This window comes from Nicotiana attenuata, unplaced genomic scaffold (genome assembly GCF_001879085.1).
Source record: "Nicotiana attenuata strain UT unplaced genomic scaffold, NIATTr2, whole genome shotgun sequence".
NCBI classification, from domain to species: domain Eukaryota; kingdom Viridiplantae; phylum Streptophyta; class Magnoliopsida; order Solanales; family Solanaceae; genus Nicotiana; species Nicotiana attenuata.
In genome coordinates, this window is record NW_017673165.1 from 72691 (window position 1) to 83871 (window position 11181).

The following is an 11181-nucleotide window of genomic DNA, read 5'->3' on the forward strand; positions in this document are numbered from 1 at the left end:
CAAGTTGTAGTAATAGAAGATATTAAATCTTTCCTTTATTTATAGTCTCAGTATGACCAACCGCTTTCGCGAATACTTTAGAAACTCAATAAGTTTCTTTGAGACTTACTACAACACAACGTCTTATTGATAATCAATTTTCTCCAAAATAGTATAAGTGGCTCTTCTAGAGCTCTCAATTAATTTTGTACTACCACACATTCATCAACATCCATATGGTGAATATCTCCTTTAAAGAGAAAGTTATACCATTATGGTTATGGTCAAAATTATATGCAAGATATGTTTCTTGCATTAATGTTATTCTTTAATAATCACATTACCAAAATATTTTAGCGTGCAATAGGTACGTGACCAATGACCATTCATGCCATAATAATGACATTATTTTCTTATATCATCTCAAACCTCCTTCTAGAGGTGAGTGCGTGGTATATTCACTACCACTAGCACGTTCATATTCTTCCAAGAATGAATATGTATTCATAAATCAGATGTTGTCACATTCACATCATGAATTGACCATAGTCATCTGTATGTGCTTTACGAAATCTTATGTCAAATCGATGACAAACATTAACTTCATAGAGTGAAGGCTTATTTTGAGAATCTTTATTAAGGGAATGAGAATGGAGAAAATTCAAAGGGACGAGTTTTCAATTCTTTGCCCACAATCATACCTGAATTTGATCATGGCAAGACATAGAAATTTTACCACTTTGAGTGGTTATAATTTCTTTCAAACTCCATTAGAGTTAAAATCAAGATTTATTATCTTTGCTTGTATTAGAAATCGAATTATAGAATGTCAAGAATCTAAAAGAGAAAAATAAAGTAAGATACTTACCTTAAATTCAGAATTTAATCATGAAGGAAGTTCATGGAACAATTGACAATCATTATGCTCAATCCCAAAGCTTCTACTCAATTGGTTAGAGTCTCGTGCTAATAACGTGTTATGAAACAATAAAAGAAGAAGAAGAGTATTGCAGAGAAAAAGAGAGAGAAGATTCTTATTGATTTTGGGATGAATTACAATGGAATAGAACCCTCTATTTATAGGGAGAGGGTGACTTAGCCACCAAGCAATGAACCCTAGAATCTCTCTAAATATAGACATTCACCATAAATACAATTCTATTTGTAACATTTATGGCGATTTGATGTTTGAATCTATAACAGTATTTGGCGTGTGAGGGGAGAATGTAATATACTTTCGTATATAACCTATATCAAACTGATATAGATAACTTTGTTCTCATAAGCAATAGTTTAGCTATTAAGTGGAGGCACTCAATAAATCATTTTGTTAAACCAACTTATCAAGAAGAACTATCTTGAATAAAAAATCTGGAAATTATGCTCTATATTAAATTATTGAGCAAGTTACCTCGCAAACACCAGGTTGCAGGTCAATAATAACTGCACATGTAACCATCTCATAGATGCATCTTATGTGGTATACATGGCAGGTGAATGGGCCCATATTCACCTTTGATATTTCCAGCATTCATGGGATTCAATCCCAATTTTAGTTGGTATATTAATTAATGAGAACAACCAACATAAGAGAATTCGTAAAGAACTTTCTAATTCTTTAATATTTACCCATGTGAATTCTCTTTTATTTTTGCACATCATACTTAAATTGATATGGGTAAACCAATTATGCCGAGTGAATAAATTATCAGTATGGATAAACTCCAGATTTACACCATGACGTGTGCAATTATCAATAAACTCCAAGTTTATTATGATATGGATTTTTATATCAATAAACTTCTCTTTATTGTGGCATTCTTTTGTTTATGTAGTACAAATTGGAGAATAAAGCGGGCAGTTTTTCACATACATATTACCCGCTACAAGTTGTAGTAATAGAAGATATTAAATCTTTCCTTTATTTATAGTATCAATATAATCAATCGCTTTCGCGTATACTTTGGAAACTGAATAAGTTTCTTTGAGACTTACTACAACACAATACCTTATTGGTAATCAATTGTGTTTCTCCATAATAGTATAATTGGCTCTTGCAGAGTTCTCAATTAATTTTGTACTATCACATATTCATCAACATCCATATGGTGAATATCTCTTTTAAGGAGAAAGTTATACCATTATGGTCATGGTTAAAATTATATGTGAGATCTGTTTCTTGCATAAGTGTTATTCTTTAATAATCACATTAACCAAATATTTGGGCGTACAATAGGTACATGACCAATGACCATTCATGTCATAATAATGACATAATAATGACATTGTTTTCTTATATCATCTCAAACCTCCTTTTCGAGGTGAGTGTGGTATAATCACTACCACTAGCACATTCATATTCTTCCAAGAATGAATATATATTCATAAATCAGATGTTTTCTCATTCACATCATGAATGGACTGTATGTGCTTTACAAAATCTTATGTCAAATCGATGACAAACATTAACTGCACAGAGTGAAGGCTTATTTTGAGAATCCTTATTATTCTCATTACCACGATAATGACGATTATAATTTCGTCTATTACCACGTCCACATCCATTGATACCTTTACGGTAATAAGTTTGTCTTCTTTCAGACTTATTACATATTGCTTTCACATTCTCCTAAGGGAATGAGAATGGAGCAAATTCAATGGGACGGGTTTTCACTTCTTGTGCTCATAATCATACATGAATTTGATCATGGCAAGACATAGAAATTTTACCACTTCAGGTGGTTATAATTTGTTACAAACTCCATTAGAGTTATAATCAAACTTTGTTGTCTTTGCTTATATATAAAATTAAATTATAGAATTTCAAGAATTTAAAAGAGAAAAATAAAGTAAAATACTTACCTTAAATCCAAAATTTAATCATGAAGGAAGTTTGTGGAATAATTGACAATCATTATGCTCAATCCCAAAGCTTCTACTCAATTGGTTAGAGTCTCGTGCTGATAACGTGTTATGAAACAATAAAGAAGAAGAAGAGTATTGCAGAGAAAAAGAGAGAGAAGATTCTTATTGATTTTGTGATGAATTACAATAGAATAGAACCCTCTATTTATAGGGAGAGGTGACTTAGCCACCAAGCAATGAACCTAGAATCTCTCTAAATATAGACATTCACCATAAATACAATTCTATTTATAACATTTATGGCGATTTGATGCTTGAATCTATAACAGTATTTGACGTTTAAATATTATTTGGCTGTTAAAAATAAAATTTATCCAAATAAATATTTTTCAATTTTTCTAATGTTATAAAAGATAAGAAAAATTAATTAAATTTATAATCTCAAAAGATATGCATATTTTTCTAATTAAATTTAAGAAAGTTAATACATCATTGTAAAATTTTCATGTGACACCCAGTTTTGCGCCATCCACTGAATTTGTAACCACTTTTTAAAAAAAAATTATACTGATACGCAATTTTTGGATAACTTCATTTATATACACTATTCTCTTCTTCTTTGTACTTAGAGTTTCTTCTTCTTCTTCTTAGTTGCAAATGTTTTTGTTAAATTTGTTGTCGTTTGACAATTTGATGATTGAGATTTGTTCTTTATCATATTTTAAAGTTAAGTTTCAAATTTGAACTCATTTGGAGCGGATTAGGACATTAAATCGTGTATTGGATTGTAGAAATTCCCAAAACAACTTTATGTTTCAGAACTTAAAATCCAAAATCTAAAATTGTATTCAATAGATTGAACTGCTTGAGATTTGAATTTCTGAAGTTGCATTAAAGAGATTGAACTACTTCGGATTCGAAAAATTCTAATGTTGCATTTGAAAGATAGAACTTCATATTTGGAAAAATTCTAATAATTCTAATGTTGCATTTGAAAGATAGAACTTCATATTTGATTCTGGAAACTGCATTAAAGAGATTGAACTACTCAAGGATCCGAACTGATACACTTTGCAAAATTTTATACAATACGGGTATAACTTCAACAGTGCCCCCAAAAGTAAGCATATATGAAAATGGCAATTTTCGGTTAAAATTGATGAACAGTTTTTTTTTTCTAACAAATACAAAACATTATATAAAGTAGCAATTATTAGGAGAAATAAGTATTTGGAAAAACTCAAAGTAGTTCCTCTTGCAATAGGATTCATTAGACTTTGTCTACTTTGGAGAGGTATATATCAAGGGGTTGCTCCACGCTAGTAGTTTCTCTTTAGGGGCTCGAACTTGAAATTTCTGATTAAGACATAAAAATCTCATCCAGACATTGACCAACCTACTCAAACTCGAAATTTCTGATTAAGAGACGAAAAATCTCATCCATTCGACCACACGGTGAAAGACATTGACCACCCTACTCAAACTCGAAATTTCTTATTAAGAGACGAAAAATCTCATCCATTCGACCACACGGTGAAAGACATTGACCACCCTACTCAAACTCGAAATTTCTTATTAAGAGACGAAAAATCTCATCCATTCGACCACACGGTGAAAGACATTGCACCAGAGGCTGGTCAGTAAAACCAGCAATCTGTAGTCTCTAGAGCAGTTGAAAGATTCTACTAATTGCACAGCAATGAGAAAAAACTAGAAACAAAAAAAGACCAAAAATGAAAAAAAGGAGTAAAATATGACATTTGAAAATATAAACTTGAGGTGTAACATAAAAGGCCAGTACTATTTGATGTTCAGTCTAAAAAATCTAGTACAACAAACTTTGTTGCTAAAACAACAATCTCTGCTTTCATGTTCTAATTGTCAAGAGTCTATTTAGCCTCATTCTACCTTCTTGCTTTCTTTGGCATCGGCTTCTTCAGCGTCTTTTGTCTTTCCCTCCTCGAACTCCAACAACTGCTCAGCCAAAAACCAAGAACACAAATTCAGCATCACAACGAAAAAAACAACCAACCCAATGGATTCCCACAAGTGGGGTCTGAGGAGGGTAGGATGGTATGCATCCCTGGGGAGGCAGAGCGGTTGTTTCCGATAACTCTACATCTTGAGAAACTAGAAAAGGAAGTGAAGGTTTGGCTTGTACTCTCTCTATAAAAGGTTAGGCGAAAAGACGTTTTTGATCATCCTATTGTGCTTCCAACTCGGAAAACAACAACACACCCAGTTTTATCCCACACCGTGGGGTTTGGGGAGGGTAGTGTGTACGCAGACATTACCCCTACCTTGTGAGGATAGAGAGGCTGTTTCCAATAGACTCTCGGCTCAGGAAAGCGTAAGCACTTCCAACTCGGAAAAAACAAGAAAAAATGTCTTCCCTACCTTTCCCTTTTTTTTCCATAGTTCCCATACAAACCATGACACATGCATTTTTTTTTTTTCGCGATGAATAAAGGTGAACATAAGATGCATTTTCTCATATATACTAACTCCTAGAAAATATAATCTATAAACAGTATGGTAGCTAAAATGGGAGCAAACAGCATATTAGGAACATAAACAGCAATATTAGCAAGTGGATGAAGTTAAAACAGATTGTGAAGAGAAAAACGTACAGGCTTCACGTCCCCATTCCATATGCAGTGTACGGCTAAGAATCCAATCACAGCTGGAACAATATATAGAAGAGCGGGCTGGAAAAAACAAAGGCCAAGTCAGATGTAAGGGCGCTGTGGTTCTTGCAAAGGAAAATAAAGTATAAAAGCTTTATTTTAAGACACCAACCTGTGCAGCTTGAAACCAGTTCATAACAAATATGGTAAGAGCCAAACCAAATGTGTATCCTAAAAATGCACTCTTAAAGTATTGGGGCCCCTTCCCTCTGGAGACGTCAAAGCGAAGGGCCAATGCAACAAAAATACCTGAATGATTGAAGTGATCAAATGATACCAATTGTATCTATTCAAGCAAAAAACAGTTGAAAGATGAAAAGTATGCAACATCATGGCAAACGCTAATAATAAGCATGCATAAGAAACAGAAAGATACATTCAGTAGCCACTCACAAAAAGTAAGCTTTTTATTTTTAATAATATGGTAAACCTCATCCCAGTTGGTATTAGGTTTCTATGACTACCTGTCGTTTCTTTCATTTCGGTCATTTTACTATCTCGTTGTTATTTATGTTGCTTTTACATGACTTCTCCTTGCTGCCCCTTCTGTTTCATTCATTGTGGTGCTTTTGCTTTCCTGAGCCGAGGGTCTATTGGAAACAACCTCTCTATCTCCACAAGGTAGGGGGTAAGGTCTGCGCACACACTACCCTATCCAAACCCACCCCACTATGTGATATTATAGTGGGTATGTTGTTGTTGTTGGTAAACCTCATCCCACCTCCACCCCCATCCCCACCCCTTTTTTTTCTTCCAGGGACCGACAGTGGCTTTTTCCACTATTTCCCTTACTGCCTCAAACCCCAAACCACATGGTTTGAGGTGGAGGATCCCTCCCGCTAGGCCAAACCTCTCTGTTCTAATCACATAAAGTATAATGGAGTTTTTATGCAAACGGAGGTTATACCAGGGATAACTATATCTCCAAGACCCAACATTGAGAAGGGGCGTTTAGCATCTGCTGTGGGGAACAAAAGCTGCAGAGAAAGCGAAGTTATAATCAGGACTCTGTAACTAATAAAGGCACAGAATGAATCGACCAAAAAAAGGCATGGAATGAGAAATTAAAAGAAACAGCTACATAAGAAAATCAGTATGCACACCTTGATAGGAGCATCAAAAGATTTAGCAACACTGACCATCACCGGGGTAAAAAAGACCCAGAATATGTCATACACAAAAAGTCCTGCCTGCATTCTCGAAAGCCATGTGCATTCAACATCAGCCACAAGTTAATGGATATAAATAGTTGCGTAAACAAGCAAAATCGCCTACATAAAAGAATACCTCAAAAATGTCTAAAAGTTCTACAATTAGGGATGATCCATGCAAATGTTATGTATTTTTGTATGCAAAATCATTAATTGCTCAACAATAATAATCACTACTAGCTCATTTCATGAAATTGTTTTCCCGCTTGAACAAAGGGATATGTGGTTAGCATCAAATTCAAAAAGACAAGCAATACGCAGTTCAAGGCTAGAAACATAAACAGAATACGGCTGTCAACCATGTAAAATTTTCTTTCTTACCAATAGTATGGCACCAGTCTTAAACGATCCAAGTGAGAGCATTTCAATACCCTGAAAATCAAAATGGCAATGGGAAAATCAATATCAATCCGTAGACATGACATAAGAGAGAATCAAACACTTCACCCCTGCAAAAATCTCCATTAATTCAATGTACATAAATAGAAAATCACAAATAATAAGCCCCTGGGGCTCTGGTTCAATGTAATGACACAATGTAAGAATATGGGTGCACGTCATGAGTTAGAACCCTATCACTAACAAGGAACCCGCTATGTTAGTGGGAGCATGATAGAGGGGTAGGCCTATACTCCCCTAGTATAATAAATGTAGGCCAACTCGTGGGAGAATTCTAGTTACCAAACAAATTAAAGAGGAAGACATCAAGTGCTATCATGGATTCAAATGCTAGATATAAAGGCAGGTAGCCTTTGCATCTAGTATTAAAAAGCAACCGTGCTTGGTTACGAGAACATGTATAGACAGACAAGTGCAACTTTTTTATTGATGAAATATGGTACTTCCTCTATCCCAATTTATATGATACTCTTTTCACTTTGAAATATCCCAAATTATATAATACCATTGTACTAATAATACTATTTTACACAACTTTTCATTTTGAGATATCCTGAAGAATGGAGAATGTAACTAGGATGAATATGCCGACAAACCTGAATGCAAAAGGCAAGGCCCAAAACGTTGTTAGCTAGCCAATGCTTCTGTTTAGCATACCAAACACAGAAGATGGTTCCAGGAATTGCCGCAACAATCTGAGACCTTGTGAACTCAATCTCCAAAGCTGACAAAGAGACAAAACAAAATAACTAAGATGAGATCTGTACGCCCAAGGATTCTAAAGGATCAATTGGCATTTCAGAAGAGACAAGAAAGGTGGTGCCTACAGCGGAAATATGGGAAGTGCCATATTATGAGATCATCATTCCACTTTTTCGGTAAGAATCGTCTAATAGCAGGTAACAATGTCGCCCTGCAAAGACACAAAGAAAGAGATGACATCCAATACACCCACAGAAAAACTAATATTTAAGAACTTGTTATAGAATATATTAAGCATAGCAGAATGATCCATACGGAGAGAACATACGAAAGTGCAGCAATGCCAAGTACGAAGAAGTAGCACGTCAAGACGGCATTAACCAGGTCTTTTGACAGGAACTTAAAAAGCAAGAACAATGACAAGAGCATTGCGCTTCCAACCAAGGGAAACCTCATCGCGTGCTCATTAGACATTGTTTCCTAGAAAAAAACAATAGAATATTTAAGTGACATCAAAACAGATGAGACCTAGAAAAGGGGAACCTGCAACTTGGAGTACAGAAGATATACCGAAGGTGGAGTAGGCTTGACAGAACGGTAGCATCCCACAAAGACAGTAAGGCAAGCTGTTACTATGACATTTACATTTGGATCCACATTCACCACCAGTGGTGCCAGACTCAAACCTGAAATCCACCAAAAAAGCAAGAGTTTCAAGGTAAGGGCGTCAACATAAGATTTAGAAAGTGATATGAAATGGCCATGACCAACTAATTGTACTTTCTAATCACCAAATGGCATATATTATTCGAGAGATGAGAGATAAGCTCCAGCAAGAACAAGAAGCATTTTGGAAAAGGGGTTTAAAAAGGGAGAAAAACAAGGGCATCAGAAACAAATATTCCTTGAGGGTACTTGTAAATTTCCAAGAACAGCATAGCTACTATAACGTAGTGAAATGCCCTCAAAAAGGCAATATGATGAAACAAACATCCAACATATAAGAAAATGCTAAAAATGTTATAAAGAACCCACTTGACCATCAATGTCTACCCATTGAACTGGACTGTGGAAGTGGAACCTACTGTAACATAAAGGAAAGCGGGTAACAGTAGTAATATGACCACCTAAGAGGATTTGAATATCCGTTCCAAACCGTTATGCGACCTACTCCAACATACTGGATAGATATATTTACGGTAATCATCAACCACACCTCAAATTCCAACTACACAATATAATTAGCACCTTTACCTACATTGAGTCTTCCAATTAACAACAACAACAACAATAAACCCAGTGAATTCCCACGAGTGGGGTCTGGGGAAGGGTAAGATGTACGTAGCCTTACCCCTACCCAGGAAGCAGAGGCGGATGTAGTGTTCTACCGGTGGGTTCAACTGAACCCATAACTTTCGACGCGGAGTAAAAATTTGTATGTAAAAATTTATTAAAATTGCAAAAATAGTAGATATGAACCCATAACTTTAGAAATATAATGGGTTCAATGCTTAAAACCTTAAAAGTTGAATTTAAACTCCTGGATCTGCCTCTACTGGAAGGGCAGCGTCCTTCCAATTAACATAAAAAGCTTTAGCAGTCTATCTAGCGGAAAAATGATCTGAAGGAGTAACCAACACAAACTAAGGGGCAAAGGGAAGCTAGAAATCAAACAGGATTTACTTTACTTTCTGGACTTCACAAGCACAAATCAAACAAGTATACTGTGCAATTCAGCTATCATCAAAAGAAATAACGTATGATTCAAAATCAAAAGAAACCATACCTAGTAAAGCAACATTTGCGAGACGCTCGACGTTCTTCATTCTCACAGGCTAGTAAAAATCCACTCCGTTTTCGACTCCCCCAACAAGAGGAATCTATAAGAAAACCAACAACATGAGCAAACAATGTCAAAGTTTACATCTTTTCCAAGATTCCTATAGTCATTCACAGAAATGTGCAAAAGGGTACAACTGAATCATACTAAAAATTGCTCACATAACCAGAACAAAAGCTTCATATAGAACAGCAGAAAAGTAATATAATCAAGAATCACATGCTAAAAGATCACAATTTTAGCAAAAAAGAATCAATTTTTAAAACAACAAGATTTCCACAGAATAAACAACCCAATTAAATCGCAAAATTAAAAATAAAAAAATTATTTCAGGATAACCCCAATTGGCCAAAATGCCTAAATTTTGCTCTTAAATAACAAAACTTTACGAACCTAAAATAAAAATTCAAACATCAGATTCAATCATATTAACATAAACCCATTCCCCTAAAAGTTTAAATTTCAACAAAAAAAGAACAGTAAAAACCAATCAAGTGAAAATATAAATTCTATAAATATTTCAAGAGATCAATTAAAAAACAAATATTTATGCAAATATATTCATCTTTTTACCTTACAAGGAAAAAAAATTGATTTGCTTCCCTCTCTTTCAACTGATCTTCAAGCACACGGATCGGGGGAGATTTTTTTTTATTTGGGAATTTTGTTTTGTAAATTTTTTATTTATTTCTTTTCATTGCTAATAAAATAGGGTTTTAGGCTTTTCGTTACAAAAGACACGTCAGTATAGGGTGTTCAAACCAATGAGATATTGCCACGTCAATTTCCCAAAATATCTTCATTGTAGTAAGTTACTTAGGGTAAAATCGCGAATACCAACTTACTCATATGAATATTTGCATTTATTTAACTAAATAATTAGCCGTAACAGTCAACAAATTAAAGTGAAAATATGTACCACTTAGACATAGTTAAATGCTTAAAGTGTTGGGAAACTATTAGCTATGTTCATTTATAAGTAGCTTATTATAAATATTAGCAAATTCATTAAATATTACTGATATTAGCTAAATGTTATCAACATTAGCCAATTAGTTGTAGCTACAAAGGGTCAAATTTTTGCTTTCTTTTTAGTGAGTGTTATTAGAATAGATTGGGTACATCTTAAAAAGAGTTTGAATCTCAACTTGGGATGATTTGGAAGAGTTTTGAGGTAGTTTGAAAAGATGAAACATGAAAAGAAAAAGAAAAAAAAAAAGATGTGATCACACGGTATATCATTTGTGTATCACGTATGTGTCATATTTGTATCATATGATACTAGTGTATGTGATACGTGTGTCACAGAAGAATTTCTTGAATTAGATTTTAAATATGAATTTTGATACCAAATCAGTTCAAGTCACATCTGATCTTCCTCAAAATTTATATATTGACCCATCTATATGTTTTTAATAAATTTCAACCATACCATTGAAAAGGGTCTTTTTTGCTTACATTTTGTGGAATCTTTAATATATATATATATATATATATA

At 34.2% G+C, this 11181-nt stretch overlaps 1 protein-coding gene across 2 annotated transcripts; it reads right to left on the bottom strand.

The window, feature by feature from the left end:
- Window positions 1-4578: 4578 nt before the first annotated feature.
- LOC109215609 (signal peptide peptidase-like) lies at window positions 4579-10371 on the bottom strand. 2 transcript variants are annotated; one of them, XM_019379711.1, is made up of 12 exons: window positions 10262-10371; window positions 9630-9723; window positions 8414-8529; window positions 8172-8323; window positions 7969-8054; window positions 7738-7865; window positions 7064-7114; window positions 6635-6721; window positions 6439-6508; window positions 5644-5780; window positions 5475-5552; window positions 4579-4818 (listed from the first exon to the last, which is right to left on the bottom strand). In XM_019379711.1, exons 2-12 carry the CDS (start codon window positions 9667-9669, stop codon window positions 4744-4746), a joined length of 1020 nt encoding a protein of 339 aa, XP_019235256.1. In that variant the 5' UTR covers window positions 9670-9723; window positions 10262-10371; the 3' UTR covers window positions 4579-4743. The 2 variants fall into 2 exon arrangements, with proteins under 2 accessions (XP_019235256.1, XP_019235255.1); XM_019379710.1 differs by having other exon boundaries at window positions 10257-10370.
- Window positions 10372-11181: the final 810 nt, after the last annotated feature.

Coding starts and splice junctions, on each gene's coding strand:
- LOC109215609 (XM_019379711.1), bottom strand. CDS start 9,669: ATGAAGAACGTCGAGCGTCTCGCAAATGTTGCTTTACTAG. Junction 8,324..8,413: donor TCAAGCCTACTCCACCTTCG/GTATATCTTCTG, acceptor GTTTTTTTCTAG/GAAACAATGTCTAATGAGCA. Junction 8,055..8,171: donor CTTGGCATTGCTGCACTTTC/GTATGTTCTCTC, acceptor GTGTCTTTGCAG/GGCGACATTGTTACCTGCTA.